Here is a 17,914-nt window from a genome sequence, read left to right on the forward strand (position 1 = left end):
TTATTTGAGTCCTCTCCCTTTTTTTCTTGATGAGTCTGGCTAAAGGTTGATCAGTTTTGTTTATCTTGTCAAAGAATCGGCTTTTAGTTTCATTGATCTTTGCTATTATTTCCTTCATTTCTTTTTCCTTTATTTCTGATCTGATCTTTATGATTTCTTTCTTTCTACAAACTTTAGGTTTTGCTTGTTCTTTTTCCTTTAGTAGCTTTAGGTGCACGTTTAGGTTGTTTATTTGAGATTTTCCTTGTTTCTCGAGGTGGGATTTTATTGCTGTAAACGTCCCTCTTAGAACCACTTTTGCTGCATACCATAGATTTTGGGTCATCGTGTTTTTGTTGTCATTTGTTTCTAGGTATTTTTTTATTTCTACCTTGATTTCTTCAGTAGCCTCTTGATTATTTAGTAGCATATTGTTTAGCCTCCATGTGTTTGTGTTTTTTAGTTTTTCCCTGTAATTGATTTCTAATCTCATAGCATTGTGGTCAGAAAAGATGCTTGATACAATCTCAATTTTCTTAAATTTACTGAGGCTCAATTTGTGAGCCAAGATGTGATCTATCCTAGAGATCTTCCATGTGCACTTGAGAAGAAAGTGTATTCTGCTGCTTTCAGATGGAATGTCCTATAAATGTCAATTAAGTCTATCTGGTCTAATGTGTCATTTAAGGCTTGTTTTTGTTTATTAATTTTCTGTTTGGATGATCTATCCATTGGTATAAGTGGAGTGTTAAAGTCCCCCAGTATTATTGTGTTACTCTCGCTTTCCCCATTTATGGCTGTCAGCATTTACCTTATGTATTGAGGTGCTCCTATGTTGGGTGCATAAATATTTACAATTGTTATGTCTTCTTCTTGGATTGATCCCTTGATCATTATGTAGTTTCCTTCCTTGTCTCTTGTAATAGTCTCTATTTTAAAGTCTATTTTGGCTGATATGAGTATTGTTACCCCAGCTTTCTTTTGATATCCATTTGCATGGATTATCTTTTTCCATCCCCTCGCTTTCAGTCTGTATGTGTCCCTCGGTATGAAACAAGTCTCTTGTAGACAGCATATATACAGATCTTGTTTTTGTATCCATTCAGCCAGTCTGTGTCTTTTGTTTGGAGCATTTAATCCATTTACATTTAAGGTAATTGTCAATATGTATGTCCCTATTACCATTTTGTTAATTGTTTGGGGTTTGTTTTTGTAGGTCTTTTTCTTCTCTTGTGTTTCCCGCCTAGAGAAGTTCCTTTAGCATTTATTGTAAAGCTGGTTTGGTGGTGCTGAATTCTCTTAACTTTTGACTGTCTGTAAGGGTTTTAATTTCTCCTTTGACTCTGAATGAGAGCCTTGCTAGGTAGAGTAATCTTCATTGTAGGTTTTTCCCTTTCATCACTTTAAATATGTCCTGCCACTCCCTTCTGGCTTTCAGACTTTCTGCTGAAAGATCAGCTGTTAACCTTATGGGGATTCCCCTGTCTGTTATTTGTCGCATTTCCTTTGCTCCTTTTAATATTTTGTCTTTGTATTTAATTTTTGTTAGTTTGATTAATATGTGTCTTGGCATGTTTCTCCTTGGGTTTATCCTATATGGGACTCTCTGTGATTCCTGGACTTGGTTGATTATTTCTTTTCCCATGTTAGGGAAGTTTTCAACTATAATCTCTTCAAATATTTTCTCAGATGCTTTCTCCTTCTCTTCTTCTGGGTTGTGTATAATTCGAATGTTGGTGCATTTAATGTTGTCCCAGAGGTCTCTGAGACTGTCCTCATTTCTTTTCATTCTTTTCTCTTTATTCTGCTCTGCAGCAGTTATTTCCACCATTCTATCTTCCAGCTCACTTATCTGTTCTTCTGCCTCAGTTATTCTGCTGTTGATTCCTTCTAGTGTATTTTTCATTTCAGTTATTGTGTTGTTCATTACTGATTGTTTGTTCTTTAGTTCTTCTAGGTACTTGTTAAACATTTCTTGTATCTTTTTGATCCATGCCTCCATTCTATTTCTGAGATCTTGGATCATCTTTACTATCATTACTCTGAATACTTTTTCAGGTAGATTGCCTATTTCCTCTTCATTTATTTGGTCCTGTGAGTTTTTACCTTGCTCCTTCATCTGCAACCTATTTCTCTCTCCTCTCATTTTGTCTAAGTTACTGTGTTTGTGGTCTCCTTTCTGCAGGCTGCAGAGTCATAGTTCCTCTTGTTTCTGTTGTCTGCCCCCTGGTGGGTGAGGTTGGTCCAGGAGATTGTGTAGGCTTTCTGGTGGGAGGGACTGGTGCCTGCACCATACAATTGCCTGGGTTCAGTCACGTATTCAGTCGGTCTCAACATTTTATTCTCTCAAGGCAGCATCCTTGGAACAGCTCTCACTGAGGGAACGGTGGGCAGATGACCTTCCAAGAGAGCCGAGTTTGTGAGGTGCCTCGGAGTTATATTCAAAATCTTGTAATAAACTATAATGGGAAAGAATGCTCTGGCAAACTGATGCACCAGTGTGTCCCTCTGGCTCATTCTCTCTCCCGCATGTCCTCTGGGTGCTGAGGCGGGATGCAGATCTGGCCACACGCAACGGCCGCAGCTTCCACCCCAGACTAGAGCTGCATGGTGTCCCAGTGATGGTGGAGGAGCTGATGCAGACACAGCTGCAGAAGGCGAGCAGTGCAGCCCTCCCTGTGGTGCTGCAGCCATGCCACCTCCTGCTCTGGCTCGTTGCTCACCACTGGTGCTGGAGGACAGTGCCTGCCTCAGTTATTCTTAAAATCTTATTTTTCAGAGAGGTAAATTTCGGTTTCTGATAATGTTCGGATGCCTCCAAATATCAATCAAAATAAGCATTCTGTTCAATTTTAACACTATTGTAGTGCAATTCAGTTTTAAGAAATTTAAGTTGGGGATTTCAAAAATTCCCCATAATGGCCACTGGTATTCTAAACTACTTTTGGTCAGGTAGGTCCATTTAGCTAGAAATGCACATGAGGAAGGACATCACTTTTTAAACATAAAAATCAGCTGGAATTTCTGTAGGGGATGTGCCCTTGAAATATATAGATAACTGGGATTCCATTTCTCAGAGGTTTTTTTTTGTTCAAAGAAAATAAGTATTTTCAAAATCTTCAACAGCACAGACAGCATATAGCTCAAACAATTCAAACAGCTTGCAATTCAAACAATCTGCAGACCTAATACCAGTCAGTTCTAAGGGAACAGCTTGATCGCGTAGGAGCCAAGCCAAAGGATTTTCAGCCAGTTCCCGTAGAATAGCCCCTATTTCAAAGGAGTGGGCTGAAGGCTTGACTAGCACAGTTTCCGTTGAAACAGTCTTATCTCAAAATCAGACCAAAGTGCCAAATGAGTAGTCACACAAAGAACAAGGCCTTAACTGGAAAGATGAAACCTTAAAACAGATCCTGGATAAAGCCTGGAGAGCTTGAAATACAAGAATGGCATAAGTTTGGATCCAGGACAGAAGCAAACCTTCAAGCTCCAGGGTCAGTGAGAAAAGCAGTGAGCTCAGCGGTCTCAATCGTGGGTACCCCATCTGTTTGTTCACCAGCCCCAGAGCCTATGGGGGTCTTTTCTGGTCCCTGAATGGGCCATCAAAATGTTGACCTAAACCAAATAGTCTGCCAGTTATTTCCCCAGGGGTGAAAAACAGATTTATTCAAGATCATCAGAGGACTGCAATTTGGGGTCTTCAACCATGGTGAGCTACCTTCAAGTTGCTGTATGGCAAGTGAAGGAGAAGGCTTTTATAGTGGGGCAAAAGGAAGTTGGGAGGCTACTGTAAACAAAATCCCTGGCTTTTCATTGACAGAGTCCTTGCCAGGGAAGGTAAGTCTTTGGGGCTTCTTCTTGTTGGGCTCTGCTATTGTCACAGGGCATGAGAGCTCTCCCTTCTGGTCTCCTGACTCTATTTTATTGAGGTTTCTGTTTATTAGTTTTTTAGAATAGACAAAGAGGGTTATAGTGATAAAGAGAAGGTTATATTTGAAAAGTTAGAACCAAAGGAATCACTTCAAGCTCAGTGGTGGCATCAGTTAGTCATGGTCATATTTTACCTGTTTCCACCCTGCAATTGCTCCCTGGGCTGTGAGCAAACCATCCTGCCCTGTCACCTCTGTGCCCACTGGGGCTGGTAGGCACCAGGTCTGGGTGGGTTCCAAGAGTTGTGTTTTGAATAGGTTGAGATGTCCTTGTGACAACGAAGTGGAGACATCAAACAGTCAATTGGATGAGAGAATTTGAAACTTGATCTCAGATGAAAATATAAATTTAGGGATCATAAACGTAAATAAATAGAATTTATATAGCCTTTGGAACGAGGGTAATAGATAAGGTAATCACATTATAGCAAGTCTAAAATTCTGCAATTTAAATTTCCTTTCCTACATTGAACTTACAGTTTACTTACTTAATTTTTGATAATAAAATTTCTTCTGGAACACAACTTTTGCTTTATTCATGAGCAGACTGTACTATTGATATTTTATGCTCTTTCCAGCAATGTATGAGTTTTTATTTCTTTACTTCACTGACAACACTGTGTATTATTTTAAAAATATTTACCAATATTTTTTTTTAAACATCTTTATTGAAGTATAATTGCTTTACAATGGTGTGTTAGCTTCTGCTTTATAACAAAGTGAATCAGTTATACATATACATATGTTCCCATATCTCTTCCCTCTTGCATCTCCCTCCCTCCCACCCTCCCTATCCCACCCCTCTAGGTGGTCACAAAGCACCGAGCTGATCTCCCTGTGCTATGCGGCTGCTTCCCACTAGCTATCTATTTTACATTTGGTAGTGTATGTATGTCCATGACACTCTCTCACCCTGTCACATCTCACCCCTCCCCCTCCCCATATCCTCAAGTCCATTCTCTAGTAGGTCTGTGTCTTTATTCCCATCTTGCCACTAGGTTCCTCATGACCTTTTTTTTTTTTTTTCTTAGATTCCATATATATGTGTTAGCATACTGTATTTGTTTTTCTCTTTCTGACTTACTTCACTCTGTATGACAGACTCTAACTCCATCCACCTCATTACAAACACCTCCATTTCATTTCTTTTTATGGCTGAGTAATATTCCATTGTATATATGTGCCACATCTTCTTTATCCATTCATCCGATGATGGACACCTAGGTTGCTTCCATGTCTTGGCTATTGTAAACAGAGCTGCAATGAATATTTTGGTACATGACTCTTTCTGAATTATGGTTTTCTCAGGGTATATGCCCAGTAGTGGGATTTATTTACCAATATTATATGCAAAGAATCAGAGAACATTGTTTAAAGTTGTACTTCTTTGATTATTAAGATTGAGCATTTTTTCATATATTTATCAATCATCTGTCTTTCTTTTTTACAGAGTTGCCTGTTCATATCATCTTGCTATTTTCTCTTGGGGATTCAATTTTTATGTTAATAACTAGTGAAAGCTTTTTCTATAGCAGAGACCTTGTATCTGTGGATGTCATTTATATTGAAAATTTTTCCCCAGTTATCACTTTCCTTTTCATTAAATTTTTTTTATTATTGTTGCTTGACCTACATATTTACATTTTTCATAGTTCAATCAATTATTCTGTTATTTCTTGATCTGTACATTTGGTGTGCATTTTTTTTTGAGAAAAAGTTCTTCTCCAACCGTATATTTAAATATTTACTTATTTTTATACTACATTAATTATTTCATTGAATAATCTAACCCATCTCAGATTTATTTTGGTGTATGAGTGAGATAAGTGTCTATTTTTTTTCTGAGTAACAAAGCATTATTCCTGCATGGTATGCTTGTTTGTTTTTGCTGGTAGTTTAGGTGATTTAATAACATGATGGAAAATAACATACCCAAATAGCTTGGCATGTATCTGTTTCTAAAGGGTGTTAAAATATTTGTTGATGATTTGAGGAAGTTATATTCTTTAGTCTTTGAGGGAAAAAATATAAGGCCATTTAAACTCTATTCCTTTCTGACATAATTGCTGTTTCTACCTTCTCATAGTAAAGGGATTAGTCCAGATGCCATTCTGAGAAACGTTTAGTAAGTGCACTTGTCCTCTGAGCATTCTAATGCCTGCAAACATTACCCTTTGTCCATCCATTTACTTTTAGGATAAAGATACTGAAGATACAAGATGAAGGTATACACATTTCTTTAAGACTCTAGGTTACTCCTAGGAGTTGCTTCTCTATTGAAAGTGAGATCTGTAAGCAGGAGTGCTTGAGGCCCTTTCTCCTAACTTCTTTCAAGCATGTTACATTTCTATTAAGATCTTTTTATTTTATGCATTTTCCCCATAGCTTTATAAATGTGTCCATATAAGCCTAGGAATATAAAATCCACTATCTTCTTGCAGTAGGTTAAATAACCCACTATTATTCTAGGACTGCTCTATTTTGTCAAATAGAGAAGTCCTAAAATAAATGCAATTATCTATTCATTTATATCTATGCTTATTTGTCTATCTGTCTCTTTGTCTATCTAGTGAGATTTAAAATAGCCAAATCTAATAAGAGTAATAAGGGAATCCTAGTACAGTGTCTCAAAGAGAACAGTGGGTAAATAAGTATTTGGTATTTATAGATAATCATGAAGATAATGCTGAAATAAGTATTTCTTTATGCTTTCATGGTCTTAGATACAAAGTGTGTTGATGACTTTCAGAGTGATTTGGGCCCAGTATTATCTGATGATATCTTCCCCAAACAATTTTTCTTCTAAGCCTTTTTACTCTCATTTGTAACTCTTTGTTTGTCTACCCACTAATAAATGAACCAATTCACTAAGGTTTGGATTATCTTTCTTTTTTTATCTTTTTATATCTGTTTCACAGTGGGACCTCATACCAACTCAAAATAATATTTGGAAAATAGAAAAACAACAAAAAAATAATTCATGAGCTATAATGGAAATATACTGTCATTCCATCTCTAGGGATCTGCTGTAAAGAATGAGGTAGAAAAGCAAAAATAAATGTTAATTTAGAAGTGAGATCAAGAGAGACATGGAGTCCATTGTAGCTCAGTTTTCATAGTTTAGAGTCAGGATCTTATCCTGGGATCCAGGACTGACTTTGTTATGAGGAAGGAAGGAAAGGAATGAGTCCCTACATACTGTAAAACTCAGTGTAAAATTTCAGCTATATATAATTATTTACTTTTGGGGGGGAGGTAGGGAGAAGATTCATAGCTTTAATCACATATTTATAAGAATTTGTGGTCACAAAATGGTGAAGAACCACTGATAATAGAGTAACCAGGATTACAATAAATGAAAATTTTCTCATTTGAGTTCTGTCAGGAAATTAATTCTTTCAACATTTCTCTCCCTTCCTTTCCTTTGCCCTAATTCCCTCTGATGAATTTAATGTTTTTAGAGTTATTTTGCTAAAGCTTACCAAAATGAATAATTTAGAAAATATCTTGAGCTACCTGGATTCACAAATTAGCTAAAAGGTTTCATTAATGCTCAGCATGATATTTATGAAGAGGGAGGTGGTAAATAAGACAAAAAACAGCAGGGAGTAGGAGAATCCTTCTACTCTTGAGCCTACTGCTGAGCCCCATCAGTTGGCATTGTCATTCTGAATGATTAGAAGTCCAATAGATTTGGCATAAAGAAAGTCATGGAAGAGATAGAGAATCCTTGCAGGATGTTCGAAGTCTCCACCTAAGTTGGCAAGGGAATAGGGCACACAGCAGGAGGGTGAGTCACAGAAACATATGAGTTGCATTCTCAGATGATCCAGTGCCTGTCCACATACCTCCTTTCAACAGCTGCTTTTATCGGCTACTTCAGAGAAGAGTGGAAAGCTCCCATAATGCAACTCGTCTGTTCTGCCAAATATGTGAAATTTTGGCAGAAGCAAGTAAGGGGAAACATGCTTCCCAGTTGGCATTTAGCTTAGGGATAAAATTTGATGGCCATTATATATCTTCTGTCACTTCTTTGCCCTTTTCATAATAAGACTTACAGATTTATATTTAAATCCTGGAATCCATTTTAACCCTCTTAAAGAATATTGGTCATCAAGTCAAACACTTTTCAGGTCCTTGTCATGATATTTATTTTTAAATTGCACAAATTCTTTATTTTGTTTGTTTTTTTTTTGATTTTCTTTTTTTTTACATCTTTATTGGAATATAATTGCTTTAAAATGGTGTGTTAGTTTCTGATTTATAACCAAGTGAATCAGCTATACATATACATGTATCCTCATATCTCCTCCCTCTTGCATCTCCCTCCCACCCTCCCTATCCCACCCCTCTAGGTGGTCACAAAGCACTGAGCTGATCTCCCTGTGCTATGCGGCTGCTTCCCACTAGCTATCTATTTTACATTAGGTAGCATATATAAGTTCATGCCACTCTCTCACTTCACCCAGCTTACCCTTCCCCCTCCCCGTGTCCTCAAGTCCATTCTCTACGTCTGCATCTTTATTTCTATCCTGCCCATACGTTCTTCAGAACCTTTCTTTTTTTTTTTTTTTTTTTTTTAGGTTGCATATATATGTGTTACAATATGGTATTTGTTTTTCTCTTTCTGACTTACTTCAATCTGTATGACAGACTCCAAGTCCATCCACCTCACTACAAATGACTCAATTTCGTTTCTTTCTATGGCTGAGTAACTTTCCATTGTATACATGTGCCACATCTTCTTTATCCATTCATCTGTCAATGGACACTTAGGTTGCTTCCAGATCCTGGCTATTGTAAATAGAGCTGCAATGAACATTGTGGTACATGACTCTTTTTGAATTATGGTTTTCTCAAGGTATATGCCCAGGAGTGGGATTGCTGGGTCGTATGGTAGTTCTATTTTTAGTTTTTTAAGGAACCTCCATACTGTTCTCCATAGTGGCTGTATCAATTTACATTCCCACCAACAGTGAAAGAGGGTTCCCTTTTCTCCATATCCTCTCCAGCATTTACTGTTTGAAGATATTTTGATGATGGCCATTCTGACTGGTGTGAGGTGATACCTCATTGTAGTTTTGATTTGTATTTCTCTAATGATTAGTGATGTTGAGCATCTTTCATGTGTTTGTTGGCAATCTGTATAGCTTCTTTGGAGAAATGTCTGTTTAGGTCTTCTGCCCATTTTTGGATTGTGTTGTTTGTTTTTTTGATATTGGGCTGCATGAGCTGCTTGTATATTTTGGAGATTAACCCTTTGTCAGTTGCTTCATTTGCAAATATTTTCTCCCATTCTGAGGGCTGTCCTTTCGTCTTGTTTATGGTTTCCTTTGCTGGCAAAACTTTTAAGTTTCATTAGGTCCCATTTGTTTATTTTTGTTTTTATTTCCATTTCTCTAGGAGGTGGGTCACAAAGGATCTTGCTGTGATTTATGTCATAGAGTGTTCTGCCTATGTTTTCCTCTAAGAATTTGATAGTGTCTGGCCTTACATTTAGGTCTTTAATCCATTTTGAGTTTATTTTTGTGTATGGTGTTAGGGAGTTTTCTAATTTCATTCTTTTACATGTAGCTCTCCAGTTTTCCCAGCACCACTTATTAAAGAGGCAGTCTTTCATCCATTGTATGCTCTTGCCTCCTTTATCAAAGATAAGGTGACCATATGTGCGTGGGTTTATCTCTGGCCTTTCTATCCTGTTCCATTGATCTATATTTCTGTTTTTGTGCCAGTACCAAACTGTCTTGATTACTGTAGCTTTGTAGTATAGTCTGAACTCAGGGAGCCTGATTTTTCCAGCTCCGTTTTTCTTTCTCAGGATTTCTTTGGCTATTCGGGGTCTTTTGTGTTTCCATACAAATTGTGAAATTTTTTGTTCTAGTTCTGTGAAAAATGCCATTGGTAGTTTGATAGGGATTGCATTGAATCTGTAGATTGTTTTGAGTAGTGTAGTCGTTTTCACAGTTTTGATTCTTCCAATCCAAGAACATGGTATATCTCTCTATCTGTTTATATCATCTTTAATTTTGTTCATCAGTGTCTTACAGTTTTCTGCATTAGGTCTTTTGTCTCCTTAGGTAGGTTTATTCCTAGGTATTTTATTCTTTCTGTTGCAATGATAAATGGGAGTGTTTCCTTAATTTCTCTTTCAGATTTTCATCATTAGTGTGTAGGAATGCAAGAGATTTCTGTGCATTAATTTTGTATCCTGCTACTTTACCAAAGTCATTGATTAGCTCTAGTAGTTTTCTGGTAGCATCTTTAGGATTCTCTATGTATAGTATCATGTCATCTGCAAACAGTGACAGCTTTACTTCTTCTTTTCCAACTTGGATTCCTTTTATTTCTTTTTCTTCTCTGATTGCTGTAGCTAAAACTTCCAAAACTATGTTAAATAATAGTGGTGAGAGTGGGCAAGCTTGTCTTATTCCTGATCTTAGAGGAAATGGTTTCAGTTTTTCACCATTGAGAATGATGTTGGCTGTGGGTTTGTCATATATGGCCTTTATTATGTTGAGGTAAGTTCCCTCTATTCCTACTTTCTGGAGGGTTTTTATCAAAGAAAGGTGTTGAATTTGTAAAAAGCTTTTTCTGTATCTATTGAGATGATAATATGGTTTTTCTCCTTCAATTTGTTAATATGGTGTATCACATTGATTGATTTGCATATACTGAAGAATCCTTGCATTCCTGGGATAAACCCCACTTGATCATGGTGTATGATCCTTTTAATGTGTTGCTGGATTCCTTTTGTTAGTATTTTGTTGAGGATTTTTGCATCTATGTTCATCAGTGATATTGGCCTGTAGTTTTCTTTCTTTGTGACATCTTTGTCTGGTTTTGGTATCACGGTGATGGTGGTCTCGTAGAATGAGTTTGGGAGTGTTCCTCCCTTTGCTATATTTTTGAAGAGTTTGAGAAGGATAGGTGTTAGCTCTTCTCTAAATGTTTGATAGAATTTGCCTGTGAAGCCATCTGGACCTGGGCTTTTTTTGTTGGAAGATTTTTAATCACAGTCTCAATTTCAGTGCTTGTGATTGGTCTGTTTATATTTTCTATTTCTTCCTGGTTCAGTCTTGTAAAGTTGTGTTTTTCTAAGAATTTGTCCATTTCTTCCAGGTTGTCCATTTTAATAGCATATAGTTGCTTGTAGTAATCTCTCATGATCCCTTGTATGTCTTCAGTGTCAGTTGTTACTTCTCCTTTTTCATTTCTGATTTTGTTGACTTGAGTCTTCTCCCTTTTTTTCTTGATGAGTCTGGCTAATGGTTTATCAATTTTGTTTATCTTCTGAAAGAACGAGCTTTTAGTTTTATTGATCTTTGCTATTGTTTCCTTCATTTCTTTTTCATTTATTTCTGTTCTAATATTTATGATTTCTTTCCTTCTGCTAACTTTAGGTGTAAGGTTCTGCTAATTGCCTTAGGTGTAAGGTTAGGTTGTTTATTTCAGATGTTTCTTGTTTCTTGAGGTAGGATTGTATTGCTATAAACTTCCTTCTTAAAACTGCTTTTGCTGCAGCCCATAGGTTTTGAGTTGTCGTGTATTCATTGTCATTTGTTTCTAGATATTTTTTGATTTCCTCTTTGATTTCTTCAGTGATCTCTTGGTTATGAAGTAGTATATTTTTTAGCCTCCATGTGTTTGTATTTTTTACAGGTTTTTTCCTGTAATTGATATCTTATCTCATAGCGTTGTGGTTGGAAAAGATACTTGATATGATTTCCATTTTCTTAAATTTACCAAGGGTTGATTTGTGACCGAAGATATGATCTACCCTGGATAATGTTCCATAAACAGTTGAGAAGAAAGTGTATTCTGTCGTTTTTGGATGGAATGTCCTATAAATATCAATTAAGTCCATCTTGTTTAATGTATCATTTAAAGCTTGTGTTTCCTTATTTATTTTCATTATGGATGATCTGTCCATTGGCGAAAGTGGGGTGTTAAAGTCCCCTACTATGATTGTGTTACAGTTGATTTCCCCTTTTATGGCTTTTAGCATTTGCCTTATGTATTGAGGTGCTCCTATGTTGAGTGCATAAATTTTTACAATTGTTATATCTTCTTGAATTGATCCCTTGATCATTATCTAGTGTCCTTCTTTGTCTCTTGTAATAGTCTTTATTTTAAAGTCTATTTTGTCTGATATGAGTATTGCTACTCCAGCTTTCTTTTGATTTCCATTTGCATGGAATATCTTTTTCTATCCCTTCACTTTCAGTCTGTATGCGTCCCTAGGTCTGAAGTGGGTCTCTTGTAGACAGCATATAACAGGTCTTGTTTTTGTATCCATTCAGCCAGACTGTGTCTTTTGGTTCGAGCATTTAATCCATTTACATTTAAGGTAATTATCGATATGTATGTTCCTATTACCATTACCTTAATTGTTTTGAGTTTGTTTTTGTAGGTCTTTTCCTTCTCTTCTGTTTCCTGCCTAGAGAATTTCCTTTAGCATGTGTTGTAAAGCTGGTTTGGTGGTGCTGATTCCTCTTAGCTTTTGCTTGACTTTAAAGGTTTTAATTTCTCCATCGACTCTGAATGAGATCCTTGCTGGATAGAGTTATCTTGGTTGTAGGTTTTTCCCTTTCATCAATTTGAGTATGTCCTGCCACTCCCTTCTGGCTTGCAGAGTTTCTGCTGAAAGATCAGCTGTTAACCTTATGGGGATTCCCTTGTCTGCTATTTGTTGTTTTTCCCTTGCTGCTTTTAATATGTTTTCTTTGTGTTTAATATTTGATAGTTTGATTAATATGTGTCTTGGCCTGTTTCTCCTTGGATTTATCTTGTATGGGACTCTCTGCGCTTCCCGGACTTGATTAACTATTTCCTTTCCCACATTAGGGAAGTTTTCAACTATAATCTCTTCAAATATTTTCTCAGTCCCTTTCTTTTCCTCTTCTTCTTCTGAGACCCCTGTAATTTGAATATTGGTGCATTTAATGTTGTCCCAGAGGTCTCTGAGACTGTTCTCAATTCTTTTCATTCTTTTTTCTTTATTCTGCTCTGCAGTAGTTATTTCCACTATTTTATCTTCTAGGTCACTTATCCGTTCTTCTGCCTCAGTTTATCTGCTATTGATCCCTTCTAGAGATTTTAAATTTCATTTATTGTGTTGTTTATCATTGTTTGTTTGCTATTTAGTTCTTCTAGCTCCTCGTTAAACGTTTCTTGTATTTTCTCCATTCTATTTCCAAGATTTTGGATCATCTTTACTATCCTTACTCTGAATTCTTTTTCAGGTAGACTGCCAATTTCCTCTTCATTTGTTTGGTCTGGTGGGTTTTTACCTTGCTCCTTCATCTGCTGTGTGTTTCTTTGTCTTCTTATTTTGCTTAACTTACTTTTTTTGGGGTCTCCTTTTTGCAGGCTGCCAGTTTGTAGTTCCCTTTATTTTTGATGTCTGACCCCAGTGGCTATGGTTGGTTCAGTGGGTTGTGTGGGCTTCCTGGTGGAGGGGACTGGTGCCTGTGTTCTGGTGGATGTGGATGGATCTTGTCTTTCTGGTGGACAGGACCATATGTGGTGGTGTGTTTTGGGTGTCTGTGACCTTATTATGATTTTCAGCAGCCTCTCTGCTAGTGGGTGAGGTTGTGTTCCTCTTTTGCTAGTTGTTTGGCATAGGGTGTCCAGCACTGTAGCTTGCTGGTTGTTGAGTGGAGGTGGGTCTTAGCGTTGAGATGGAGATCTCTGGGAGACCTTTTGCCATTTGATATTACATGGAGCCGGGAGGTCTCTGGTGGACCAATGTCTTGATCTCAGCTCTCCCACCTTAGAAGCACAGGCCTGACTCGAGGCTGGAGCACCAAAACCCTGTCAGCCACACAGAAAAAGAGAAAACGGAAAAATATATATGTATCATTGCTCCCAAAGTCCACTGCCTCAATTTTGGGCTGATTCGTTGTCTCTTCAGGTATTCCACAGATGCACGTACATCAAGTGGGTTGTGGAGATTTAATCTGCTCCTCTTGAGGCTGCTGGGAGAGATTTCCAGTTCTCTTCTTTGTTTACACAGCTCCTGCAGTTCAGCTTTGGATTTGGCCCCACCTCGGTGTGTAGGTCGCCTGAGGGCGTCTGTTCTTTGCTCAGACAGGATGGGGTTAAAGGAGCAGCTGATTAGATGGCTGTGACTCACCAGGCTGAGGGGAGGGAGGGGTACGGAATGAGGGGCGAGCCTGCAGTGGGAGAGGCCAGCGTGAGTTGCACCAGCCTGCTGTGCACTGTGTGTTCTCCCGGGGAAGTTGTCCGTGGATCACAGGACCCTGGCAGTGGCAGGCTGCACAGGCTCCCGGGAGTGGAGGTGTGGATAGTGACCTGTGCTTGCACACAGGCTTCTTGGTGGCTGCAGCAGCAGCCTTAGCGTTTCATGCCCATCTATGGTGTCCCCGCTGATAGCTGCGGATCTTGCCTGTCTCTAGAGCTCGTTTAGGTGGTGCTCTGAATCCCCTCTCCTCACGCACCCCGAAACAATGGTCTCTTGCCTCTTAGGCAGGTCCAGACTTTTTTCCTGTCTCCCTCCCGGCTATCTGTGGTGCACTAGCCCCCTTCAGGCTGTGTTCATGTAGCCAACCCCAGTCTTCTCCCTGGGATATGACTTCTGAAGCCCGAGCCTCAGCTCCCAGCCCCACCCATCCTGGCCGGTGGGTGAGCAGAGAAGCCTCTCGGGCTGGTGAATGCTGATCGGCCCCGATCCTCTGTGCGGGAATCTCTCCGCTTTGCCCTCCCCACCCCTGTGGCTGCGCTCTGCTCCGTGGCTCCGAAGCTTCCCCTGCGCCCATGCCCCGTCTCCACCAGTGAAGGGGCTTCCTAGTGTGTGGAAACCTTTCCTCCTTCACTGCTCCCTCTCACTGGTGCAGGTCCCGTCCCTCTTCTTTTGTCTCTGTTTTTTCTGTTTTTCTTTTGTCCTACCCAGGTATGTGGGGAGTTTCTTTACTTTTGGGAAGTCTGAGGTCTTCTGCCAGCGTTCAGTAGGTGTTCTGTAGGAGTTGTTCTACGTGTAGATGTATTTCTGATGTATTTGTGGGGAGGAAGGTGATCTCCACGTCTTACTCTTCCGCCATCTTGAAGGTCTCCCTGCAGTGATCACACTCCAGCTACAGAAGCCATCTTCCTGTGTTTTCCATTCAATTTATTTTCAGAAAACACTTTCAAACATTGTAGGTCAAGAGCATCTTTTGCAAATATATTTCTTGAATTAAACTCATACTCCTCTTTTGGCCTTCATGATGACCACTGATAAATGTAGATTAAAATCCTATCAAGGTAACTTAAGTGAAATAAGAGAGTCATAGGACAGGTGTAACTGTTTCATGCTTTCTCAATATCTGGTAAATATATATTAATATACACAGGCAAATTACTTTTGCAAAGAAAGTATTTTATTTTTATAGACAAATTATGGGGGTTGAGCTAAATGAAGTGTTACTTGGGTCCATTACATTTTTATTAAAGAAGATTCACTTAAATTCTGGGCTCCAAATAAAAATATCAAAAGATGTCTCCTAGGATTTTTAGGTAGAAAATAAACACAGCCTTTACACAAAAGCTCCCTCAGAGCTATGAAAATCTGCTTTGTCTGCCTTTTTAGCTACGATTACAGTTATTGAGAGGTTTTGACTGATTCTGACATTAGACAAGACTAGAACATTGGAATGGATGTGCTCTTTGGTCTCTAATATGATTTCTCAGAGAAGAGAAAATAAGTAAATCACAAGACTAAACAATGGACACAAGATGTGTAGAATTCTGAATATAGATATGGCTTCAGAAAGAACAGCTTCAGGTTAAGTACACATCTGACTAAAAGCATATATGATATTTCTACATGATTCTAAGCCAAATGATTACTTTATCATTTTTATAAATAATTCACTGGTAACTTTTCTTCCAAATTTGAAGTACAGATTCTCCATGCTAGCTAACTAGTTATAATAATGGAAAAAAAAAAAAAAAAACAGTGACCTTGCTAATGGTGGGTGGGGGGTGGAGTGGAAGCAATAACCAGAAGCATCATTTCCTGTATGAAATATATCATTTTTATCACAGAGTACACAAATGATAGCAATGTTGGCCCTGCATAATAATATTAAATCCATTGTCATCCTAGCTGTCTTTGTCTTCAAGAGTAAGCAAATGAATTCTCAACATTTCATCTCAAGCTACTCTTAAGTTATTACATTTGAGGCAAAATAATGTTGCAAATAAAGCATTTAAAATTCTTGAATGTAAATGGGGTAGAAACCTAATGCCTTTTAAAAATAGAGTACATAATAGACAAGAAGAAAGGGATACAATTATTTTATTAGTTCAATTAAAATGAATAAAATGGAAAGAGATAAAAATCACTAAGAAATTAAGTACAAATCACTAAGAAATTAATTGCGTTATAAAGAATTCAACAAAATAGACTTGAATTTAAGCACAAGTTTTGTAAACTTACAGATTACTATTTGAGTTAAGCATTAAGAATAAAAATTAAAGCTTTTTAGTTCTGCAGATTAAATTTGAAAGTAGGCTGTCTTGCTAGTATTAAAATAAACTTGTTTCTTAAAACTTGCTTTCTTGGATTACATCAGAAGCAGAGTTGTGTTCCTTGAGGGAGGATAAGTTTCTTCCTGGGCCCATCAGAATGAAGCTTTCACTGTTCTGCCCTTCAGAGGCTGGGGTGGTCGGTTGTTGTGCTTAATGGGGACTTCTTTATCACCTTCCACATTTGATAGAAGACTGCGGAACTGTGCCAGCTTGGAGGGAGGATAGAATATTTAAAGAGTCAAAAGCCATTAAAGTTACACAGAACACTTTTCTTCTAGTATAATTGATGCACTGATATTTAAAAAATCAGGTTGAAGATTGCAATGGTTTCACAAATGGGAAAGGAGGAAGCCAAAAATTCCTTCACATTTCTTTGCACTAGGTATTTGGCTTAAATTATCGATGATTGACTGGATTAGGATACTAGTTTTCTCACTCTTGGGTAAGAGACTTATCTGCTTGGTGCCTCAGTTTCCATATAGTACTATTTCATTGCATTGTTGTGAAGATTAAATGGGTCAATACATGTAAAGTTCTTAGAATGGTGTTTGGCCTATGGCATATGCTCAAGAAGCGTTAGTTACCAATAGGTCACACCGCCTGCCCTAAAGGTTTGTTATGAGAATTGACTGACAAAACGTACATAAGTAACCTAATAAAAGTAGTTGCTCAATCATTGGTAGTTACTATTTTCATAATTATGAACAATAATTAATGAGATATTTTGTTGAATATTTAAGAGCTTAAGTTTCAAAAAAGAATAAAAACCCATGTCAGCTATCAAAATATGCCACTTGAGAGTCACAATTCCCCAAAGTCTTAATAGTACATCTACTGCCAGTTTTTTCTTGTTTTTGAAACTCTTAGGAAGATATTTAACAAAGTTGGATTTTTCCTTATTAAGGCGAAAAGAATAGTAAGAGTTCTGAATCTCATATATTTTTTCTACATAAAGTAAAAAAAGTGTTTATAAATACACTTTTATTTTTGATTATTCAATAGACCTTATGTCACAAATAAATCTTTTTCAGTTGGAAGGGAAAATGAACTCTTCAAAATCTAATTGAAATAATAATTTCCCCCAATAATACTATGAATTGAAATGGTATTCCTGCTTTGCACTTCTAATGCTCGCTCATTCACCTTTGATACTCTACCTGTTCTGAGCTGATACTGATGTTTTCCTTAAAGATGATCCAGATTATACTCTCATAAAGAGGAGGATGAGTCAGAGAGCCAAGGTAGGTCCAGTAATCCCGGGATGAAGGAAGGAGAACAGAGGGGTCAAAATTTGTGAATGGGGCTTTTTTGCCCTGAAAGAAAAAGAAAAGTAATATATTATTATATCATGATATAAACTATTTGCATCATTACATATATGACATATATGTTATATTATTTAGTAGATAGATAGATCTTAGCTAAGAATTTAATCAATTTTTCTACTATATAGTATTTCATGACTGGTATATTTG

General features: G+C 37.6%; 1 protein-coding gene across 1 annotated transcript in view; it reads right to left on the minus strand.

Annotated features, from left to right (window-relative positions):
• Positions 1-16,403: 16,403 nt before the first annotated feature.
• Positions 16,404-17,914, minus strand: part of CA1 (carbonic anhydrase 1) — a 44,896-nt gene continuing 43,385 nt past the window's right edge. The window contains exons 7-8 of the mRNA XM_061171619.1: positions 17,597-17,752; positions 16,404-16,648 (exon numbers count right to left, since the gene is read on the minus strand). Coding sequence (XP_061027602.1) covers positions 16,532-16,648; positions 17,597-17,752 — 273 coding nt within the window. The 3' untranslated portion in view covers positions 16,404-16,531. The remainder of the gene's footprint in view (positions 16,649-17,596; positions 17,753-17,914) is intronic.

Source organism: Eubalaena glacialis, chromosome 17, assembly GCF_028564815.1.
Source record: "Eubalaena glacialis isolate mEubGla1 chromosome 17, mEubGla1.1.hap2.+ XY, whole genome shotgun sequence".
NCBI lineage: Eukaryota > Metazoa > Chordata > Mammalia > Artiodactyla > Balaenidae > Eubalaena > Eubalaena glacialis.